At 36.4% G+C, this 25992-nt stretch overlaps 1 protein-coding gene across 1 annotated transcript in view; it reads right to left on the reverse strand.

The window, feature by feature from the left end:
* Nucleotides 1-1714: 1714 nt before the first annotated feature.
* Nucleotides 1715-25992, reverse strand: part of LOC133525653 (actin-histidine N-methyltransferase) — a 60337-nt gene continuing 36059 nt past the window's right edge. Inside the window, exons 5-9 of the mRNA XM_061861982.1 lie at nt 10599-10707; nt 9479-9606; nt 5497-5696; nt 4765-4942; nt 1715-3013 (exon numbers count right to left, since the gene is read on the reverse strand). Coding sequence (XP_061717966.1) covers nt 2911-3013; nt 4765-4942; nt 5497-5696; nt 9479-9606; nt 10599-10707 — 718 coding nt within the window. The 3' untranslated portion in view covers nt 1715-2910. The remainder of the gene's footprint in view (nt 3014-4764; nt 4943-5496; nt 5697-9478; nt 9607-10598; nt 10708-25992) is intronic.

A 25992-nucleotide genomic window follows, 5' to 3' on the forward strand; every position in this document is an offset into this window, starting at 1 on the left:
AACCAATCGCAAATGGTCCGAGATTGGCGCAATAACTATGCATCCTCTTATCTGGATCTGGATGCACCTATTCACCAATGCTTGCTTTAAATTAACTTGTCGACTCATCCTGCTAATATTTGTGCGACCGTGAAGAAAATGTATGCCGTCAGTTATTTTTCAATTTATATGAAATAAAGCTGTTAAATGTATTCAAAAGTTTTTATTTCATATGTATATATAATGGAACGAAATACAGCTACTATTTTAGCTTGGCAAGAGTCGCTGATGCTTGTAATGTATTCACTGCGTTAATTTTAGGTTTAAGATTCTTTATTCTCACTAAGAATTTGACAATTCACTTATATGAGAACTTAAAACTACACAATTTAATCCTGCTTCATATGGCAAACGAAGGGAACGTTGCTTTGAACCGCGACGCAATCTCAAATGTTTCACTTTTACACAATTTTCCTGCAGAGAGACAAAACAAGTATGTACATAGTACCTTTTTACGATTTATTTTATCTTAACATATAAACTTAGATTTATTTTCTTGCTGCTAATTATGGTACTCCAACTACTCCATAAATACATTTACTTACCTACTTATTGCTTAGGAATCTTATTTCATGTTTAATAATAAGTTTATATAACGTTTCTAGCGGGACATAACGCGAACTTTAAAAAATATAATGCTTTTTCTACCTTTATCACTCGAATATGTAAGAGCAAGAGAGATAAATAGACGAAACTTACTAGTTCAAGGTAACCACTCGTTTTATTGTCAAAGTTCCGAATTAAACAAACTTATTCTTCGGTGACATTTTTTAGCGTTTATAAGCGACTATACGGATCCAGCATTTGCCGCTCATTCGGTTCTCCTATTGCACGCAAGATGTCAGTACTAGAGAGGATTTGAAAAATCATAATTAAGTAGTTTAGTGCCATTTATTGAGCGGTAATAATTTCAAAAAATATATAAATTACTTTTTCATTATATTTCAGGCATGCAAAGTGATGTAAATGGTTACAAAAGTAACTCTATATGAATGACATTTTTTAGTTCCAGTTTACGCCGCAGCGCATGATCAAAATTATTAATATCATCTTCCCTGGACAATTTCGGTCTTTGGTGTCATATAAGTAATTAATGCTTAATTGAAGACCTTCCAAATAGGATATGACTCAATTGTATATACCAATAGTAAAAATTACCCAAACTGCTACCAAGGCTCCATCTAGTGCCAGGTAGAACAAACAAAGCGGCATTTACCACAATTAATTAACGAATAAACTCGTTTTATTACCGCCCCTGCAAGCATTTGAGTGCAAGTATATATATATTAAAATACCTTATAAAAATGTCTTTTAAATGATATATGTGGCTTGAGTATACAAGCAAGTTTCAGTGTTTAATAGCAGTATTTTTAAATCAAGCATATGTTATATCAACTAATTCCAGCCCTGTACGTACTTAAACGTAAGTAGTGGTAAACAGAAATCTAGAATTTCTCATATTCTTTCATACAAAACACCTAACAACCGGCTACATAACAAGTACTTTGTAAAACAACAGTTTATATTCTCCACTCTTTTTTTTAAATTGCTCAGTCCCTGCACGTTATCCAAAGTTGGTGTCATACAATAAAATAATGCTAAGAGTAAACCCTTTCAAACGAGATATGTCTCAACAGTATACATCCATGGGACAAATTGCCCATTCTCCTTTGTATAAGTAACATTTTTTCCTTCTATCGGCCTCAGAAATTCGTGGTTAAAATCTTTCGGGTTCCTCGTGATATTATGGGTTATATTATCCAGACTGAAGCTATATTAAAGTGAATTACAGAAGGTATACCGCATAAAATGGCCTTCCTTATACGATGGAACTGTTCGGCTATTGTATAAACTAGATGAGATGAGAAAACGAGACCTGCTTTCAAAATACTAACCCCCTTATTCATAAACGTGTACTAAAGTTACGATGCCGCTGATCATCGTTTGTCCCTTTCCGACGTATTGGTATGATGGAAAGGGACAACCGATGATCAGCGGCATCGTAACTTTAGTACACGTTTATGAATAAGGGGGTAAAAGCGCAATTGCCTCCTACCGATGATGATTCATACTTATCATAAAATTGCGTAAAGGATCATGTAGGGTCCATCGTTATATTTTACTATTTATATCAGCAATGTTTTTAAAATACCTTTTATCGTACACAAAAAAAGAGACAAATAAATAATACAGACAATTAATCTCCAATTCTCCATAGAGTCGTGTGTCTCATCATTGTTGTAGATGGCGTCTTGATTTTTGTAATTCTAGTCATTCTTATACTTATAACCTAAGCAATATGGTTCATTTAAACATATCAAGTGATTGAGTAGGTCCATACGGACACGCCACCATACTGACAGAGTGTTCTGTAAAATACCTACCTACTTAGCTCCAGGATTTGCCCAAAATTCGACATTAAAATGATTTTTATAAAATTATTATAATATCGTATATTGATATAACTTATGCCAATTTAAACACTTGTAACACTTAAATGAGGTTGTGTGATAGTATTACCCCCTTCTTCATAAAATTTTACGGGACTGATTTAGTTAAATTATGTTTTATCCCTTTCTCACAAATACATAAGTTAAAATGACAGATAAAGACAAACGATTCATAGCTAATTCAGGCCAGTAACGCGTTTATGAATAACGCCATTAATGTATAAAAACTGTTGTACCACAAATACCCAGTGGAGAGTTGGCACATTTTACGGTGGCAGACTTTAATATGGATCCAAGAGAACCGTTCAAACAGCGGAAAGATTAACAGTCTTTACCGTTTACTTGTCTCATCAAAAATAAACATTTAAAAATAGGGATTGCACGTGAGGTACCTTAAAAACATCGTCGATATGTACCGGTCTCAGTTGTTGGCGGCGGGGAGCTTCTGTAGTTCGGTTTCCAAGTACTTTATGGCACCTTCTAGGATTTGTACTTCGCATTGTTTCAGCAGTTTGATGTTTTTGCTGCAAAATTTAGAGTAAGAGAGTAAGTAAGTAAACACTTTATTGTACGAGAAAAATAAATATTGCATCAGATGGTTAGTACAAAATACTTGGTTAGTACAAAGGCGAACTTATCCCTAAGAGGGATCTTCCAGTTAACCCATACCTAAAAGAGTAATTAAAAACTATATCTGAAGTAATTACACATTATTTATTTATATATAGTTTATAGTATTACATATTATAAACTATATATAAATAAATATATAGGGTTTTGCAGCGACGAAATATACAAGGTGACAAGGTATAAGAAAATAGTGGGGATCCGTGTATTCGGTATAGTGTTCTGATTAGAAAAAAGTGGGAAAAATAAATGGTTTTTGTATGGAGGGTTGGTCGACTTGGACGACCTACCCCATCAGAGTTTTTTTTACTGATATTACACGGACAGTTATCCTTTCTCCATTAATATACTCCGTCCGCAAATATGAATAAAGCGCATGTAAACTTTATATCAAAAACTTAATGATTTAGACATTTTTAACTGTTCACTAACACAACTTAAGAATGCATTTAAATATTGATTATAACTGGAATCTGTTATTTGCTTAAATTTTATGTACTACGAGACTACGACATATATGTAACTTATTTTCTACAGACGTATCAAATCACTGATTTACATATTTCAAGTATTTTTGTTTTTTGTAATAGCCACGGACCTGTTTATATTTTATTTTTACATATGAAACTATAGGTCTATTTTTTGTCTATAAGTTTTGATCAAAAATTGTGTATGACTGTTTGTTTCTAAATAAATAGAAAAAAAAATACTCGTTGCTTTTCCACTGTTAATAAAGTTACAATTGAACTAGGGAATAAATCAAATTATTTTATTAAATCCACACACACACTGCTCGCCCTAAGTGTTGGTCAAAGGCGCCTAGCCTTTCAAACGTAGCATACACCAGAGAATTTGCGTTTGCACGCCGTGGCCGGGTGCTCTAGTGGTCAGAACGTTAGCCGCGTAAGCTGAAAGCGCGGGTTCAATTCCCGCCTCGGCTACCGGTGTATTTGATTTTCTATTCTTTATAAGTTATAGTTAGCCAGTAAAACTTTTGAATAGCTAAAATAAAATTCTATATGTCACGCCTCACGCGGGGCATTACAATATTTGACATAGTCAAGCTGCGCGCAGTACAGTTGAGTCGCTCGCGGAACATTACATGGGGTCATTCCTGAGGTCTGACAAGCGTCTATAGTTATTTTAGTTCGTTGGGGTCTTGAATGGTATAATTACTACCTTCTGCTCGCGACTGATGATTGGTAATTTAAACAATTCGCATATTACATGTTTCATGCTCGTAAAGTTTAACTTTATTGGATGAATGGGTTTCATAATAATAGTAAATATTTATTTAAGACGATTAATAATAATAATCTAGACAACCTTCAGATAGAGAAACGGCGAACATTACAGTCACAGGCGAAAATATATGGAACTTAGACTTAGGATGGCAGTCAATTTTTTTTAACCATTATGTCCAACCTGACTGTCCAAGGCCCTAGATCACGCGGCCGCGGTAGGCCTAAGAAGCGCTGGCTGGAGGTCGTGAGAGCGGACATGGTGGAGAGCAATCTCACATCTGAGGATGCCGAAGATCGGGCAAAGTGGAGAAGATTAAGTAGGAAAGCGGACCCTGGCGCTAGGCCGAGAAAACGCTAGGTTGAAGAAGAAGAAGATTATGTCAGATAATTTATAAAATACGTACGTGTGAGTATTATCGGTGGTGTCTTTGTGCTTGTACATGGCCTTGATGAGTCCGCAGCGGGTGAGGAGGTAGGTGCAGGCGCGCCGGCCGAGCTCCGCGCCCAGCGCCGCTGCGCTGCTGGCTTCCGTCGAGACTAGGTCGCCGGGGAGGCCGTGGTTCGACCATTTTGTCAGCTCGTCTGAAAAAAACATCTTTGTGTAGATATCTGATGTAGATGACATTACAAATGAAAACGCAATTTGAAACCATGAAGCTATTTTAATATTAATCGTAAAATTATTATTAAAAAATGTAATCTTGTCGTGCCGATCTTGGAAGATCCAATAAAAGACATGATAATATTAGGAGGAATACCCTGATTATTGAATATGCATGCTACTGAAAGCCAGTAGATATAAGTTGTATTGGGTGAAATCACCGAGCCCCAATTTGCTCAGGGCCACTCTAGCTGAGATGCTACCTTGATTCATATTGAATATCCAAATGTTAGCCATCGGCACTGAATGGGGCTGTCTCCTCGATACAAACTATGTGACACCAGCTAGACTCAATCTGCTCAGTAATACCGTTCTAGTACGGGTTGTTACTCTACACACCTTGATTCATATTGAATATCCAAATGTTAGCCATCGGCGCTGAATGGGGCTGTCTCCTCGATACAAACTATGTGACACCAGCTAGACTCAATCTGCTCAGTAATACCGTTCTAGTACGGGTTGCTACTCTACACACCTTGATTCATATTGAATATCCTAATGAAAGCCAGTAGTTCGGCGCTGATAGGGCTGTCTCCCCGGTACAAGCTATAGTGGGTGACGCCTGCAAGCCCCAATCTGCTCAGCAGGGCTACTCTCGTGTCCCGGTGAGGGTCGCTTGAACTAACACCGAGGGCAAGGGAGAGGCTGTCGTGCTGGTTGTCTGGATACACGAAACTGAAAAGGAAAATAGTATACGAGTTAGGATAAAGGCACAAACGATGATATAATTTAATTACTTATATAAAGACATACTCATATACGTAGGTATCTACACAGAGAACGTCCACAACGCAGGAACACATATTTGTGATAAACACACAAATTAATGCTCTTTCCAGGATTCAAACCCGGGACATCCGCTTCATAGGCAGGGTCATTAGCGACTTTCTATGAATATTTATAGAATATTGTGTAACGATTTGAAAGCGGAATGGGGTTGATATTATAAGTAGGGCAGTATATTAATTAATGTTTTTTTTTTGTTTTAGTGTCTTTCTTTGCTTTTTTTGTCTTTTATGTACATGCGTTTTGGTTTTAGATTTTAAGTTTTGACATAGTGATTTCTGTGTATGTAATGTTATATGTATAAATTACTTGTTTAAATAAATTAAATGTAACTTTGAAAGCTATATTGTAGAGATTTTGTCAAAACCACATGAATACAGGAAAGCGGGCAAAATTACAGAAATACTGACCACATTTATAACTTCTTAAGTCCGAATAGAAAGCAAAAACTTGACTACTTTAAAAAAAATAGTAACATATTTTCCGGAAAGTAGGGGTTGTATGAGTGTACAAATTAGTTGGCTTGTCTAACTTCAGCGTTAGCTCTCAGAAATATTTAAGGAAACTAACAAAAAAACTGGTACAATAAAGTATGTATGTAATCGATGCTGTGACAATGTGACGTAAGTCAAAGTTACGTCAGTATTGTTCCTCGTACTTACGTTTCAATAGAACAATGTTGCTTACTTATCCGATACTGGCGACACTGATACATATACAAGACAACAATATTGATTAGCTAATGCAGTTTTTTGTACAGAAAAATTGGGTAAAAAAATCGAATTAATAGATTTCAAGTCACAATAATGGTGTTTATTTGATTCAAGCGTCTAGTGTCCGACGGAAACTGGATTTTGGGAAGCCGAAGGTTCGATTTTGGTCTATTTTCGGTAATTTTGGTAAACATGATTTTTACATTGAAAACGAAACTTCAGCCGGACAGTTTCGTCCTTAATATACAGTTTCGGCGCGGCCGAAATGTTCACCAGGTTTTTGGCCGATGCCGAACCTTCAGCCGAAACATGATTGTTATGCCGAAAGCTGCCGAAACTTCAGTCTGATACTACTGTAAATTACACTTACACACTACACACTTGCATATTACACTTTAGAGACGATTCTGACGAGTTCCACTGAAAGAAACACATAGATATACCGCCAGTGAAAGCAAAAAACATGATAAATAAAAGATTATTGACAGATTTTTAGGTAGGCAGGTTGTAACTAAATATGGCATAACATTGTCATAATAAGGTACCTGAATATGTTTGTTTTGGTTATTTTAAATAATTAGATAGGTACCGAAACTAACAACCTATATACAGATAATGATTATGAACGGAATGAAGTACCAGAGTTTTTAGGGTTCCGTAGCCAAATGGCAAAAAACGGAACCCTTATAGATTCGTCATGTCCGTCTGTCTGTCCGATTCTGTCACAGCCACTTTTTTCCGAAACTATAAAAGCTATACTGTTCAAACTTGGTAAGTAGATGTATTCTATGAACCGCATTATGATGTTCACACAAAAATAGAAAAAAAACAATAAATTTTGGGGGTTCCCCATACTTAGAACTGAAACTCAAAAAATCTTTTTTCATCAAACTCATACGTGTGGGGTATCTGTGGATAGGTCTTTAAAAATGATATTGAGGTTTCTAATATCATTTTTTTCTAAACTGAAAAGTTTGCGCGAGAGACACTTCCAAAGTGGTAAAAAGTGTGTCCCCCCCCCCGTAACTTCTAAAATAACAGAATGAAAAATCTAAAAAAAATATATGATATACATTGCCATGCAAACTTCCACCGAAAATTGGTTCGAACGAGATCTAGTAAGTAGTTTTTTTTTAATACGTCATAAAAATTTAAAAAAAAAATTTTTTTCATCAAACCCATACGTGTGGGGTATCTATGGATAGGTCTTCAAAAATGATATTTAGGTTTCTAATATCATTTTTTTCTAAACTGAATAGTTTGCGCGAGAGACACTTCCAAAATGAAAAAATGTGTGTCCCCCCCCCTGTAACTTCTAAAATAACAGAATGAAAAATCTAAAAAAAATATATGATATACATTGCCATGCAAACTTCCACCGAAAATTGGTTCGAACGAGATCTAGTTAGTAGTTTTTTTTTAATACTTCATAAAAATAAAAAAAATAAAAATTTTTCATCAAACCCATACGTGTGGGGTATCTATGGATAGGTCTTCAAAAATGATATTTAGGTTTCTAATATCATTTTTTTCTAAACTGAATAGTTTGCGCGAGAGACACTTCCAAAGTGAAAAAATGTGTGTCCCCCCCCCTGTAACTTCTAAAATAACAGAATGAAAAATCTAAAAAAAAATATATGATATACATTACCATGCAAACTTCCACCGAAAATTGGTTTGAACGAGATCTAGTGAATAGTTTTTTTTTAATACGTCAATAAATTAAAAAAAATTTTTTTTCATCAAACCCATACGTGTGGGGTATCTATGGATAGGTCTTCAAAAATGATATTTAGGTTCCTAACATCATTTTTTTCTAAACTGAATAGTTTGCGCGAGAGACAGTTCCAAAGTGGTAAAATGTTGAACAAGATCTAGCAAGTAGATTTTTTTTTAATACGTCTTAAATGGTACGGAACCCTTCATGCGCGAGTCCGACTCGCACTTGGCCGCTTTTTGTAACAGTTTTAATCCTCATCCAATATAAAACATTTAATTGATATCAATACAAACAAATATACCTACCGGAAAAATATGATCGAAAACAACGCTTAACAAAAGTATTAAGTAAACGTGTATTAACATTAACGTCCTGACATCCGTATAAAGCAATGCGATCACCATAATCGTATTTTTATTGCCTTATAAAAAACAAACCATGTTTTAAGCGCATTGCAAAGTTTTAGGATACTTTATATAAGAAAGTGCAATAAAGAAGAAAAAATATACCTCATAACGTGTCACGTATTTAAATATCAGTAATATAAAACTAAAACAGTAAACAACCATCGTCCCTGTTGAAATAAGTTGGAGAGAAAACACGTGATCCTTTAAAGTAAGACTTTCTAGACGTAATTGGCAACAATCGTGGCATTATGGCTACAAATAATAAGTGTTATAATTTCCACTATATCAGTATATCACGTACGTGCAATAAGCAATAATAATACGTAGTAAATGGCTAATTCAGAGATTTTTCTAATTTAACGTTTTGTTTTAGAGCTCCATGTTAATCGTAACATTTTGAATGTTTAATCCGCGCCAATTTCACCGTTATATGGACGTGATAATAACTTTTATTAAATTATAGCAGCGCAGCGTCATGTGTTCAGTTACAATTACAATTATTACAAGAGAATCATACCTAATACCTATCCAAGAACCATTCTTTACGAAAACAGCAATTTATTTGGTTAAGCAGTTTTGGAATTTTTTATGCTTCGTAAGTGCTCACGAAACTTTATTCACAAAGCACTGGAATATTTTCAGTCTTGCAAATCTTTTTTTTTTCTATCCTAAAATGAAAGATTATTCTGACTATAAAACATTTGTGCGTAGGTGTAGGTACCTGATGTAAGAGATCAGCGTTAGGCCTGGCACCGCAGAAGAGAGAGTTATTTGAAGTCCCGCAACGTCAATTGGACCTTACATTCCTATACGTAAGATAGAAATTCGTACCCGTTATGTAGAAAGAGGTCAGCGTTAGGCCTAGCTCCGTAGAAGATGAAGATTTGTTCTCCAGGCTTGAAGTCCCGCAACGCATAGCATTCGCCTCGGTTGAGCTCCTTGTTGAAATCGGTTGTTATCTGGAAACAAACATTTGGAGGTATAGATGACGTGAAGGAATGACATTCAAACCATGATTTTATTTAGGATACAAAAGTACCACAGCTAAAATAGCCCCGTGTCAGCTTAAGTATATGAACCTGCCGTAACACACCAGACACAGCTTAATTTCCTGACAAAGTTCAATGCCCTGCATTTTCCAATAACATAGGAAAACCATAAAGCTGCATTGTTCATGTGCCTACTAGAAAGCTAGGCACATGTCCGTATTACTAACAACAACACAGTTAACTGATCACCGGTAGACGTTATCTCGTTGCAGTAAAGTTTGGTAGCCGTCCGGTGGGTCGGCCCAGGTATAGCTGGGAAGACAGTGTGGCGGCGGATCTGCTTCAGCTTCGCGTCAGTAACTGGCAGGAATTTGCACAGGATCGGGTCAGGTGGCACGCTATCGTTTCGGAGGCCAAGATTCTTTTTGGATCACTGAACCAAAATAGTTAAATTAAGTTAAGTTGACTATTAATAAGTAGTCATAGTTACACCTAAGGCGCGAATGTACTGAACTTGCTCCAGGTCGTGACGAGTTGTCAACTCATCACCATGGCCCATTTCTCAACAATATTTGTACCTTTCCGTGCTCTGCTCCAGGTTCTGACAAGTCATAACCGTGGCTCATATGTCAACAGATATTAAGGTACATGCACGTACATCGTACAGTCAGCCAAGAAAGTGGTTTACTACTTTTCGACTCTATTACTTGACAAATAGAGTCGAAAAGTGGTAAACCACTTTCTTGGCTGCCTGTACCAAGCCATGCTCGTCCGTGCTTGACTGCTCCAGATAGTGATGACTCATCACCGTGGCCTATCTGTCAACAGACGTACATATCTTGCCGTGCTCATGGATGTACAAGTCACAGAGCGGTATGAAGGCGGTACTTGTCTGCTTCAGGATGTGACAAGTCCTCGCCGTGGACACCTCTCTGTCAATAGCTACTGCATATATACAGTACCTTGCCATGCTCGTGGTTGCACATATCCCATAGAGGAATGAAGGCGGTCGTGTCTGTGCTCGACTGCTCTAAGTTGTTCTGACGAGTCATTACCGTAGATACCGCCCATCTGTCAACAATTAGACAAATTCGATGAATATCTATGTGAAGAAGACAATATTTAACCCAGAATTTCCAACATTGTGAACGAGTTGGGAATGGGATATTTACCGAGAAATTAAAGATTTACGATTAATACTTTGGATCAGCCTGTATGCAATTGGAGAACTTCATGTCAAATCGACATAGGCGTATTGTAAATAAACAGAACCATATTTTACGAATAGTCACTATTCTTTTCTAATTCCAAAATATTAAATCGACGCATTCTCGAAAATGTGACAAAATATATCCTATACATATGTGATAATCTAGCTTCTATCCATAGGTAAGGTCGAGTATACCGACCCACTTTTTTTGTAAAATATCCATTTACAAAGTTACTTGGGCAGTTAGCCAAAGGCACAAGATACATAAAACATTATTTCATAGCCGATTAGCAACGGTTTTTAGTGAGAACAGATAAATGTTGCCATATATAGGCAGCGATTGATCTAGAATAGGAACTGATCACGCAACATCGCACATTTGAGCCGTGGCTATTCATCAATTCACACGTACATACATTCTGTCAATTTGAACGAGTCTGTTGGTTTCCAACTAGTAGGTACAGTAAGTTTTCCCAATGCATCTTGCACTGCGAGTACATTTCATGGGTACAAAAAGTCAGACTATAAATAAAAAGACTTGACCACTTTTGGGCTTCATAGCGGCCGCTTAATGTACCAAGACGTAAGTTTAGTGGACTGGAAAATACGAAAAGCTGTATTTAGGAGATACGGTGGGTGAATATGGCTTGGTATTGGTATACTGTTACAAAGTAATAATTTAAGCAATTACAAATTATTTCTGAATTTAATACTTCTAATGATACTTTATGTCATACCGATTTTGACCGCACTATTGATATTTGATATTTTATTGTAGATCTGCGACGCATCCTTGGGATTTACTGGCCACGAACTACTTCAAACGTCAGGCCAGGAAATCCTTGTAAGGAAAGGCGATGGATCGGACACACGCTCCGTAGACCAGACAACCAAGCAGGGTCTCTGCTGGCACTCGATTGACAGTCGATCGAGGCGGCCTCCGTACCACATGCAGGCGGTCAGTTGAGGAGGCTGGCTCAACTGGACTCAGCTGGAAAGAGCTGGAAGTAGCCGCTCGGGATCGCGACAAATGGAAAATTCTTCTGCGAGCCCTTTGTCCTTAAAGGATTACATCATCATCATTGTAGATGTGTGCTGTGTGTGAGCGAAAGCCGGTACGAATTCGGTAAAATAACTCACGCGATGTCACATAATTGAACAACTTGTAGGTTCTCATAGGAAAAAAAAACTACAATAATCTCATTTTCACATCACAAGTTTAAAGAAGACAAATGTCACAAAATGACATTAGCACCATGATAAAAATAGTTTATTATTCAAATAGGAATATTACAATGAGCTTATGATCGTCAATTAAAGCTACACCGGCTCTAACCCTACACCTCTGACCCGAGAAGATTTAAATCCTCCCTCAATTGGAGGAGGGTATCCCAATATGGACCGGCAAGAAACTCGGCGGGACACATCTTTTCAAAATCGTTTTCGTTATAATTAACATGCATTAAATAAGAAAAAATACAATTTAGATTACTATAGAAATCATGCAATTACATACAGTAGCTACTTTTTTTATAGAAATTTGATTCAAAAATATATATGTCATATTGAATCATACACTTACGTATGCAAGCAATAAAATACTGAATACGAATACTAATTACAGTGATTACCAGCATCATCTCTGTTTTTTGTAAAATTACTCAAGAATTTACTTAATTTGCTCTCATTAAAAAACCGAATACCGTTTCTCTGTTATTGACAGTGCGTTTTTATATCAATCTAGTTATTTCGTAGTAATCCAATAAAAACAACACGCAACTGTTATTGAAAGACTAAGCTTTTAATTTAATACTATCTCCCGCGGAAATAAACCTTTTGTCACTGGTCCGAGAAACTTGATTTCATACATTTTTTATGTTTTTTGTGGTAATCTCTTCAGAGGGCCTACCGCGAAAAACGAAAATATTGTTTTTTTATCTGCCTATCACTCTTGTATATTCGAGCGAGATTCTGGCGGCAAATAACGAAATATCGATTTAGATACCTGCCTCCAAAATATATATATATATAAAACCCGACTGCACACTAAAAAGAGAAAAACTAACAGAGGGTTACTTATAGTCATTTTGGTTGTGGGATGTTAAGTTCATTTAGCAGAATGTTACTTAGGTAGGTATTTTCGTTGGTGGCGGTCAAGATGGTCCCCGCCTGCGATACTTACCATAAGCCCACAATATACTTGTGGGGCTTGTTTTCCTCTTTTTAGTGTGCAGTTGGGTTTTTTGTCTTCTTATAATATTTTTATTTATTTATAACTTTTTAGTTGTTTTTATTTAACGAAAATTTTGTAGATTATTATGTAAGTACCATTTAAAAGTTCTACAACGACGACCAGATTAATGGTGGTTCCTTTCAGTTTATACTTGACGATCCTAACAAAAACGAGGGAGTGGGATCCTAAAAAAACATCCTATGACACTTCCGTGATCAAAACGAATCTAACGATACCTCATACATCAAAATCCATCAAGCCGTTTAGGCTACAGGAGGCCACAAAGAAACAGACATATATACATACATACATACACTCGAAAAACATTACCCTCCTCCCTTTGGCGGTCGGGTAATAAAATGAAACAGTATTATAAAGTGCATGACTTACTTATCTACTGGAGAATATATTTGCATACAAATTGCCTATGAATATTCAACTGTGTTAAAAAGCTATAAAGTTTTACAGGTCTTTAACCTGCTAGAGAAACTATTTACTTAATATAAAGAATTAATCGACATTCATGCCAATATCATTTCTTCCTATTCGCAATTCTACACAGTCTAAATTCCTCACAGTAAGTATTTAACCACATTCGCTATTGTGCACAGTCATTATTTGTGTACAGTAGCGATTCAGCCTTTTCGCAATTCTGCACAATCTGAATTCTACACAACTGCATTTCACCACAGTCGCTACTGTGCACAGTCATTATTTGTGCACATTAGCGATTCAGCCTTTTCGCAATTCTGCACAATCTGAATTCTACACAACGGCATTTCACCACAGTCGCTACTGTGCACAATCATTATTTGTGCACATTAGCGATTCTCCCTGTTCGCAATCTCGCACAATCTTAATTCTACGCAATATCATTTAATCGCATTAATAGTTTATTTTTTCGTTTTTAGTCGATATATTTAGTCAACTGTAATTTTTTGGGTTTGATGGTACCTCAAAAGTTTAAATATAGTCAAGTACAAGTCAGACTCGTGCATGAAGGGTTCCATACCACTAGAAAGTGGTCAAGAGCATGTCGGGCCATGCTTAGTTGTAGGGTTCCGTGGTTTTCCGACAGTCATAGTAAGTGATTCCGATTTAAAGTGAACTATTTGATATATGCTATTGAGATTACATACTAAAAAAATCCTACGGCGGGCTTATGACGGGTATCATATTACAAATTATTTTCTGACCTAAAAACCTTCCTAATACCTCACACATCAAGGTTTTTATGGAATAAAATACCTCCTGCCCTATAACATATTACCCTAAAAAAATCATTTGCCACTTTTTATTTTACCACTTCCGCACGTTTAATATACAAGGTGTTACAAACTGTCAAAAAGTGATAAAGATAGACAGTCGCGTGCATCCTTAAGTGAAATTAAAATTAATATTAAACTAATTAAGATTGTGCGAGATTGCGAACAGGGAGAATCGCTAATGTGCACAAATAATGACTGTGCACAGTAGCGACTGTGGTGAAATGCAGTTGTGTAGAATTCAGATTGTGCAGAATTGCGAAAAGGCTGAATCGCTAATGTACACAAATAATGACTGTGCACAGTAGCGACTGTGGTGAAATGCCGTTGTGTAGAATTCAGATTGTGCAGAATTGCGAAAAGGCTGAATCGCTACTGTACACAAATAATAACTGTGCACAATAACGAATGTGGTTGAATACTTACTGTGAGGAATTCAGACTGTGTAGAATTGCGAATAGGAAGAAATGATATTGGCATGAATGTCGATTAATTCAATATAAATAGGTACTTTATTTTCCGTAAAATATATATTATTTGAAGTTATTGTCAAGATTTCTGTAAAGCGAAAGTAAATAGGGAGCTATGGTAACTAATGGTTCCTCTAACTACACGATGGGCCATCCTACTGGTGTATGGCTTATGGCGCGGCGGGATGGCGATGGGATGGCCACGGTATCGGTTTTTCGTCCGCACATCAAAGGTAGTGTGACAGCGATGTGGCCCATTCCAGAACTATATCGTGTACCTACATAGTTAAGTTTCAACCATCGCATGGCCATCTCGCTGGTCCTGCGCTGGGCTATCGTGTAGAGGAGCCATAAGACTCGCATACTGAAGACGTTCGAATCCCAGCTCTTATCAATAAATATTTTCCGAACGTCTTTAAGATATAATATTTGAAGACAGTTTCAATGAAGCATATCATCGTAAGGTATCTGAACAAATGGAAGCCTATTTTCCCCATGAATATGGCTGTTTTCTTCAAGATAGCACCTAAGTCAAATTGTGAGTACCTATAAAATAATTTAGATTCAATGTAGGTAGATTTCAGTCAATAAAATAAGCAGAGCTGTGTCATAACGACATGTATGTATGTTGTAATGCTTTTCTTGCTTTAGTATTTCCATGCTTCATTAAGAGGGGAAAGCTGTTTACCAGTCATCTTTCTCATCTTAGCAAAGCTGCGTTCGTCAAACAATAGGCATTATAAGCAAGCTTTTACTTTTCGTCTAATTACGTAAATATTCACTTTAGTTTTGACACCCGTGAGCGGATCACTTTACTCTACGAGCTGGAGCGTAATAGATATTAAAAAAGTCTTTTGTCAAATAAATCATATTTGATACAAGCTTTTATCGCTGACTGTACTAGATTTTACCAACATATAGGTACATACAAACATTGCATGTTAAATAAAAGCTTGTAACTAATTAATGACACGACGCATTGGTGCTTCCATAGTAAGTAAATTTGCAGGTATGAGAGCCCACTTTAACGACCTAAGATCTATTTCATGGAACATTGTAAGTTGTAATTTTTAATAGAAGTGGATCCCTTTTTGATAAAATGAATTAAAAAGAGAATTCCGCTAGTACCTATTAAGTATTTAGTTAAATCATTTTGGTAAAAGGGGCTCCACACGCTAAAATGAGTTCTGGGGGTAAACATAGGCTGTTAAATGGTGTAGAATGGAACAGAATGGTGCGGCTCACTTTGAGCGAAAATAGCGTCTATATGCGAAGACCGTGAGTCTTCGGCAATTCTTCATAATGAGGAGTCTGTGAGAGGTCGTCTATTCATCTGTCTATTGTTTTGTTATGCTGCCGTGAGATTGTCGTATTTTTGCACATCTAATATTAAATGTGATTTTTATCTAAATTAATAGATAATCTCATTAGAGTATAATGAACACGAACTATACGTAACATGCTGTAACGGTATACACGTGTAAATGATAGACTTACACCAAACATAACTAGTATTGATGTCACTTTACGGACGTGTATTTCATAACAGCGGATATATACGAATATTTCACTTCAAGTTGGTAAAAATTACGAAATACTTGAACGTAATGATTGAGAGTTTACGCAGTAATACGTAATAAATCGAAAATGGACTTCGCAAAAAGTCAGTGTTAGTGTTAAAGGATGCATTCACCCGGCTTTATGTAAGGCTACGTTCACAGTCGAAGTTAAAGATATGTGTACATTTTTACCCGACTGCATCAGAAGGATGGTAATATTCTTCGAGCGTATGTATTGGCGACCGATCTGGCCTAGTGGGTAGTGACCCTGCCTATGAAGCCGATGGTCCCGGGTTCAAATCCTGGTAAGGGCATTTATTCGTGTGATGAGCATGGATATTTGTTCCTGAGTCATGGATGTTTTCTATGTATTTAAGTATTTATAAATATTTATATATTATATATATCGTTTTCTAAGTACCCTCAACACAAGCCTTATTGAGCTTACTATGGGACTTAGTCAATTTGTGTAATAATGTCCTATAATATTTATTATTTATTTATTTATTTATGTATGTTTTCCATTTCTTTGCTCGGCCTATATTCCAAACGGCTGAATATGGCATATGGTTCTTACACCATAATAGGTTAGAAAAAAACCGGACAAGTGCGAGTCGGAATCGCCCACCGAGGGTTCCGTACTTTTTAGTAGTTGTTGTTAAAGCGGCAACAGAAATACATCATCTGTGAAATTTTCTACTATCACGATTCATGAGATACAGCCTGGTGACTGACAGACGGATAGCGGAGTCTTGGCAATAGGATCCCGTTTTACCCTTCGGAAAAGGAGCCCTAAAAACGGTACTGTTGCCTTATACTTATAGCACCCGCGCTACTTATATACCAAGCCTTATACTTAATAAACTCGACACCGCGTAACCGCGCATAACACTGAAGATTGCCGGCAAAACATTCTGTGGTTTAGCCAAACGCAAGACCTAAGAAATATGAAAGTAAATTGCAGACAATACTTATAGACTTAGTTGCATAAGTATTTCTTGCATAAATCTAGCGACAACACTTAAACGGAAAATGATAGACTGACATTTCTTCCTGTTTCTGTGTTTATGTTCATGCATGCGTATTTTCGTTGCTTATATCTACCCACTTTAGTTTTAATATGTAGTAGTATAGTTTACATAGTTGTATATTTAGTTTAAAATTGGCTTTGAAAGTTGCATAATTACCCTCTCCTTTGTGTTACGTTAAGTTGAAATATGTATTTCTCAGTAAGTGATTATTTGTAATCTTTTGAGAAATAAACATCTTAAACCTATGTTACAAATGACAATAGGAATATGAAAACGAAAGAAAAAAGCGCATAAGGGCTCCTCTACACGATGGCCCAGCGTAGGCCAGTCTAAGGGACGCAGCTATGCGGTGGAATTTGATAGCAATATCACTTACTCCCTCTAACGCATAAATGCGTCCCTTGGACTGGCCTGCGCTGGGCCATCGTGTAGAGGAGCCATAAGTAATGAATGTGCTAATCATTGACACATAAAATTTACCTAAATCTTTAAAAATTGATACTCGTACATTGATTTTTTTTGGTTTATCATAAATCCAATTTTGCTTTCATTTTGCGTTATGCATCAATACACTTATCATATTGAAGCATGGCCTAAAAATGAAAAAACGTGATTTTTACAAAAGGATTTTAAACTTGACTGAGAAACATTTCTTACGATCAGTTAGAATGAAACAATTATTTAATTGATATCAGAAATAAAACTCATTCTGTTTATGAATTGAAAGAACACATTGATTAATTGATTAATTCAAATATATTATACTACAACACACAGTACAGCTTTTACGTAATTTTTTACTAGCATCATACATTCAGCATTACCAATATATGCATAAAAATTGCCTTCGCTCACGATGATCTAGCACTAGCACAGATTGTATACAATTATTTAAATAATATCAGAAAAAAAACACTCTGTTTATGTCTTGAAAGAACACATTGATTAATTCAAAACACATTTCCTTTTTTTTCTTTTAAATAAATATTTAAACTACAACGCACGGCACAGCTTTTACGTAATTTTCAACTAGCATAATACATTCAGCATAAGCAATATATGCATAAAAATTTGCCTCGCTCACGATGATCTAGCACTAACACAGATTGTATAAGCATTACTTGCAGATGCGCCACATTGCACGTAACGAGCTTTTTGCGTCTCTCACGCAGATCTCTCAATAAACGATACGAACTGAAAGTAAGAGCTAGGGTACGCGTGTGAACACGCCTACAATGACCTGAGCACAGACATTTATGAGGAGATCACCTAAACTACTGTGCGTATTACGAGTATACCAATTATACCAATAAAGATTTAAAGGTCAAAGCACAAATAACAAATAACCCACGATTCAAAGACGAACTTGTTTACATTTCATGCATTAAAGTCGCCTTCAAAGTCGAAAGAAAAAATGATAAAATGGATAAAAAAAAATTCAGCCGCCGACATAGCAAAAACCATAAGTCTTCCTTTTGGCTCTACAATATATGGGTAAAATATGAATCGCTGCTTCGAATTCGAATCGAAAGTTTATTACTGTAACAACTCCTACTCCAACTATCAAAGATAGACTTTTCACTATGTATTGTTATTGTAACGCATTTTAATGTGTGTAAGTCAAAACCTTTTTATAAACATATTTAAAAAAATACGACCTCACTAAAAGTGTTCTTTCAGGGTTTGTGCGGCGTCTATTTCCAACGAGCGTCTGTGGGCTCACCTCATTAGTTTGTTTGCTATCTAACATCTGTATTATGTAGATTTTAATGAGTTCATTACAATTTCAAAACTGCGACATGAGAAAAGGTCTGAGGACATGTTACAGATAGATTGTACGGGGAAATGATAACTGGCTACGTGTTTGGAATGCTAATCTTTCTCTTTCCGAATTTAAGGGAAAATGCATCTACAATGTTCTTTCGAGATTTGAAAGGATTTAATTCTTAATACCGTAATACGTTGTGGCTTTAGACGGGGTGCGCATTATATTTCTATTTTTTTAATATACAGCGCGACTTTGTAATTTCAGATTTCAAGTCATAATATATTTTTATTCGGGATTTTTACAGTAAGTGAATATGAATATATAGTAAGCTAACTAGTGAAATGAACAGTTTCAGTAAATAATTTATAAAGCTAATTTTGTGGCTGTTTGAGGGTGTTCACAAGTTCCGCTACCTCGGATGGACAGTCACCGATACAAACACCCGGGAGGAGGAGATTGCAACACTGCGCATTCAAAACGCACTACGATGTAGTGCAGCCCTCCATAAAGTGTTGGTGTCCAGGCTTCTCAGTAAGAGTACAAAACTAAGACTCTATAAAACCGTCATTCGGCCTATTCTCATGTACGGCTGCGAGGCCTGGACACTAACTCAAAAAGAGGAAAGTCAGCTCCTGAGAGCGGAAAGAAAAGTGCTCAGGAAGATCCTGGGACCTGTCCGAAGTGACAACGGCTCCTGGAGGATCCGGAAAAATGCCGAGATCAAAAAGTTGGTGGCTGAGCCCAATATCATCGGCGTAACTAAATCTCACAGCCTTCGCTGGCTCGGTCACCTACTCAGAATGGGGGAGGATCGCGTAGTCAAGGAAGCGTACTTGGGGCGACCAACCGGCCGTCGACCGATCGGGCGCCCCAGGTACCGCTGGTGTGATGTCGTGGAGGCGTACCTGCGTCGGCTGAATGCCAATTCATGGCAGAAAACCGCGCTGGATCGGGACAGGTGGCGTTCTCTCGTTTCGGAGGCCAAGATTCTTTTTGGATCGCTGAGCCAAAGCAGTTAGTTAGTTGAGAACGTGTACCAGACCAATGAGAAATATAAGTAGGTTGTCTAATCACGCGTTAAGAATATTAAAAAAAATTAAATAATCTCGATCCAAAGCGTTCAAAGCCAAAGAAAATTTAACACACATGACTTACGTCGTTTATATTTAAACTCACACAATTACCTTCCTAGTGACAACTCCATAATTCCATTTGACGGTATCCATTATCCAATAAGAGGAACGCAGACCATTTCGAATGATTACGTAAGCTATAATTTAGCGGTATATTACTAGAAAACAGTTTTAGAGAAATGGCGGCGCGCGAGGCGTGAAAATTGAAATCGCTGAGGTCGCTAATAGGAAGTTTGTTTAAATTTATAACTTCAGTTCCGTTAGGAGTAAAATATATTGACAAGTTATAATTTCCTTAAAAAGTTAAGTAATGAAGTTATTAAGGCACCGTAATTTTAGGTCCCTAAGTGCTAGGTGGATCGCGGATTTAATTGTTATAATTTTTTAATTTTTTTGTCATGAACATAATTACAAAATAAGATGTTGCAGTTAAAGTTAGTAAATTCATGACACACTGTCAAACAATGTTGCTATATGTAACTTACTATATAAAACCTATTAATAAGTAGATAATCGATGTATTGATCAAAAATAAAATTACACATTTCTAGAAACAATTTTCATATTAATAGATTTACTGCAAAAATTATTTAAAAAAATAATGGTGATTTTATACCTGTGCAAGTTCGTGGTTTTTGTATGCTAAAAAAATTGCTATTCATATTTTTCGGCAATCGTGTTATGACCTAAAAAACGCTAAAATTTTTGAGACTGTTATGCGAATCCACTGCTCCTTAAGCGGTTTAGTGCATGAGAAAACAAAATGTCACAAAAACTGGTTGTAAAAACAACAGAATTTATCGGCAGTATTTTGTGGTGATAACTGTAATTGTTCGTGTATTTTATTGTCATATGATACGCTTATAAATAAAGGAGAGCAGAAAACAGGTATATGATTGATACCTATATGTTGTTAACTCTAGTGTAAAGAAGCTGAGAAGAAGAAATTATTCTAATCTTTACTTATATCACGAAGATGACAAACAAGAAGTCAAATCCTATACGCTTACACCCGAGAATGTCCGTAACACATGGACGTTACTGTTTAATTGGAAGCGAAGATTGAACTTATAAAAAGCAGAAACCACTCGGGTAGTGTTGAGTTGCTCCCTCGTGAGGCACCTCATTTGTACCACTCATTTATTTATATTGTCGCAGAACTTCACACCGCATAAATGTCATACATCACTCCTCAATTAATTTTACTCATTTACTCGCGCGCATCACACACAGCTCTTACCACTCAAACCATTCAAACACTTCAAATTTGAAAAAAAACTCTCAGCCTTTCAAACTCACTCGCGTTCCTCACAACTCGCAAGAGAGTCGCGAGGCGCTCGGTGCTCGCCGACATTCAAATGAAGAAATGAGTCATTGACGTCATCGCATTCATCGCTCACACTATCAACTGCCCAACTACAATACAAACCTTATTGCAAGGACAAAAGGTCCACCGAGAAATGCGTTGTGTTTGTACCATTCACTCGCCTCACTGTGACATCCCCTCAAAAATCCTTTCAAAATGAAACAATGAATTAGATTTACCGAAAGAGGGAGTGAGACAGACACGCGCCGTGCTTCAATAACACCTCATCGAAAATACGTTAAAAATGAAACACGAAAGAAAACAAGCGTAAGCGTCCGCAAGCTTACATACATATTACGCCATTTTGATCCTAGCATTGCTAAGTTACTTGTCAAAAGCGAAAAATCTAAGTCATCAAAGAACCTACCGAAGAAAGTTTTTTCTCTCTGTCGCACTTGTAATTTCATACGTAAGTGCGACAGCAAGGCAAAACTTCGTGGTTCGCGGTAGGCCTCCATATTTGTTAGCTATTATTGTACTAACGCGCATACCAGTATAACCTGACCTCAAGACTCATATTGCTGGTGTCATGTATAATCTGAATCAATTAGACTGGACAGTGAAATGGTTACTTGATAAGCGATTGAAATGTCAACCAAGTCTCACTGGGCATTTACGAAGCTAGCTTAGAAACAGTTATCGTTTAAGAGACCAAAATATTATTTAAATTATTGAAATATAATATAGTGGCGTACACAAAATATGATATTTTACATTAGTTTATTAATAAAAAAGTAAATATAATTTGTATAGGTGAAATAAACATGTACATTTTAACGATTTGAATTTGTAATACTTTTTGTTAACGTGCTTCGTATAGTATTTCGATCATTTATGATTTTGACATATTTATAGTACGAGAAACTCGAAAAAGTTGTTCGTAATCTTTAGTTGTGTTTTATAAATAGTGATCAGTGACCATTCTTATAATTATACCAAAATAACAATATATTAACATTGTTTTCGCGATAAAATATACCTGTGGGTCTTTCTTTGTGTCTTTTGCATACAAAAATCAAGTGTATATTACACGCCGGTGGCATTACCGCGCGAACGTTATTGAGGCTTTCGTTTGTTATCATATTACAATGCTATTATTACTGATAAATTATGAGGTGGTAAGTTAGTAATTTCTATATAATAATGGTACAAAAAATATTGGATTTGTTCTCCTTAGTTTGTTAATTGTTTGTTTGGTAGTTTATGGTTAGTATTTATTTCAATATATGAATGTTAAACTTAAAATTATATCAAGTAGCAAGGATTGATACTGAACAATCAAACAATAAAAATAATAAACTGCTAAATTAGAACAAGTTTCATAAAAGCATCAAATTAAGTTGCAATAGGATGTATGTACTTTAACTCCTTAGTTTGATTCTTAAATGTATGTCTTCTGTTGTTAAAGTTCTGTTTTAAACCTCCAGAATTGCACTCCAAGTAAATATTTAAAAGGAAGTTTAGCAATGCCTAAATATGTATTTACATTAAATATGGTTTGCTGCCGTTGGAGTTGATGGAATAGTCGATGCTGCAAAAGTGCTTGTACCTCTCCTCATTTGAAGTAAGACATTGTAACACCTCATTTTAGAGAATGAGGTACTCATACAAACTCATTTTAAATTGATGTCCTACCCATCACTACACTCGGGCCACATTTTTTAATTTCTTAATTCTTTCACCTCTTGTATAAGGAACCGGACCACATTTTGAGACATCTTTAAAAAAAATCGAGAACGATATTTATCTGTTTTATACAACACAACTGAAGTTCGAAGAACACACATGTGTGATGATCAAAAATCGTGGGCGCAAGCTAGTGGAACTCGAGTTCCATGGACGCCACGTCATCGCTGTCTTGTATATCTAAGATTCATCTAGCGAATCAAAGTACCTGGCGTGTCGATGATTTAATTATAGTAGACAATAACAATGATTTGCCGATGCGCAACATTCCGCGCGGCAGGCGGCGCGTGCGCGCATTCCGTTTCACATCGGCTGAACTCGGTGTGATACGGCGAAATGTAAATGTGGACTGAAGAAGGTGATAGATGCGTTTGGATATGATTTTTTTGAGACTGTAAAAAAGTTTTAGGGTAGTGTAACTTAGGGTCACTTGCACCAATCACTACCCGGGGTTAACCGGTTAAACCTGTCGTTAGCATGGTTACCAGTAGAATTTGACACTGGGTTGATGATAAGACGAGTTTCATGAAAGGGTCTGTACTCTGTCACCACATTAATATGAACTACACAGTGTGGGGTTATTCCAAAAGGGTTTACGAGGTTTTGAAGGGTCGGCAAATGCCTGCATTAATGTTTGTTGATAAAGAACTGGTACAGTCGAAATCTCTAATCAACGGTTTCAACAGCAAAACTACTAAGAAGCTTCTAGAGCTCAAAAGACACAAAACCTGCGTGGTGACTAGAATACTGACTGGACACTGTCAGTTGAACAAACACATGTTTCAAATTGGAAAGAAACAAGATGCGACATGAAGGTTCTACCAGGAATCAGAGGAGACTGCAAAGCACATTGTCTGTTCCTGTGGACTCAGTGGCGTAGCGTGCCTTAGCGGGGCCCCGTATAAAAAAATTTTTGGGGGCCCTTAGAGATTTCTCACAAAAACGCACGTTGGGGCCCCCGTGGCCCGAGGGCCCCGTATAATTGATACGACAGATACGGCGGTAGCTACGCCCCTGTGTGGACTACTAATGTCAAAAGGAAATACCTACTTGCTGTGGACTACTAATGTCAAAAAGAAGAACCTACTTGGGCGGCATGTATTGCAACCCTATGAGGTACAGAACATTACGGCCCACAGAATATGGAACTTCCTGGATTGAACGGGCATTAGTAATGACTAATGAACTTTAAAGTGCGTGGTCGACGTGGCACGCAACGGCCGCAACACCCCAATAATAATAAGGATTAGTAGTCGGAAATAGTAGTAAAAGCATATAGATATTAGTAAATCTCTAATATACTGCATCAAATACTGTCTGTCTTTCTTTCTGTTACCTCTTCACACTTATACCGCTGAGCCGATTAAGATGATTTCCTTTTGAGTCCTTCGACATAGAATAGTTTTTATCTCGAAGACCATCCCAAAGAGGTGAAAAGGGGGAGGGGGTGTTAAATTTACTATGGTTCAGACGAAGACGCGTGCATGTGCTAGTATTTAATAAATTGGCATTATGATCATCAGTTTAGTAGGCCCAACTGCTGGACTTTTTCTCTTTCAGTTTGGATTGGGCATTTATCACACACATTTTAATTTCTTCGCAGATGTACATAGGTTTCCCTACAATGTTTTCCTTTACCGAAGAGTTGAACATCAAACGATATTTCGTACTTACATAATTTACCCCATTAAAACACACACACGTGTAAGTGAGAGTGTGCGTAACGTGTGTTAACGTTGACAGTCAGGGCAACTGGATTTAAATGAAACCCATAGAGTCGAGATCCTGTTAATTTAACATACATAGTGCAAATGTTGTAAAGTCACTAGGTAAACATCTCTCACATCATAACTTTCACGTATTTAATACGCAATACTTTTACAAAATATCTACAAAATTTTGTAAGAGCCCAATAAGCCCAAAATAATTTATAATTTAACAATTTAATTGTCACCGTTACATAAATGGATGCAATAGTAAAAGTAATGTTAGATGCAACACAATAGATGATGTAACTAACGCATCAACACTCGACTAATAGGGACATAATACAAAAACAATTGACAATCAACGACAAATGTGTTTACCTTCTTTTGATGTCATAATCATAACTGAATACAAAAAAATGCTTGAAGTCAGCTACGGAACTGTCTTGACAAACATGAATACTTAGGTATACAATACATAGGTTTCGTATTTCTGAAAACGATATTGTCAAATAGTCTCCTATTACATTTATTCAAAACTTTCCAATATAGTCGCCTTTTTTCGATTTAAGAATATTTTAGTTTCGTATTAGGAATTAAATTGTGAATGCTAAAAATGCATTGTGATTAAGATCTACCTAAGGGTGTGACCACACCAATCGATCGATGCCATTGAACGATTGGTGTGGTAACAACCTAAATCCCATCTTGCCGCTTTTGACAGCAAATTAGATAGGTACCAAGTATTGAGTCATTACCTATGAAATTGGCGTTTTTGTTCATAAGTATTAGTCATGTCATAGTTTATTTATTTTAATAGTAACTTCGAAGTATTCTTTAATTTCATTAGTGCGCTACATAACAACGATTTTATATACAATTATTTGCAACATTTATTGTTTTATGTATTCAGAATACCGCCCTGAAAA

Source organism: Cydia pomonella, chromosome 15 (assembly GCF_033807575.1).
Source record: "Cydia pomonella isolate Wapato2018A chromosome 15, ilCydPomo1, whole genome shotgun sequence".
In the NCBI taxonomy this organism is placed as follows: domain Eukaryota; kingdom Metazoa; phylum Arthropoda; class Insecta; order Lepidoptera; family Tortricidae; genus Cydia; species Cydia pomonella.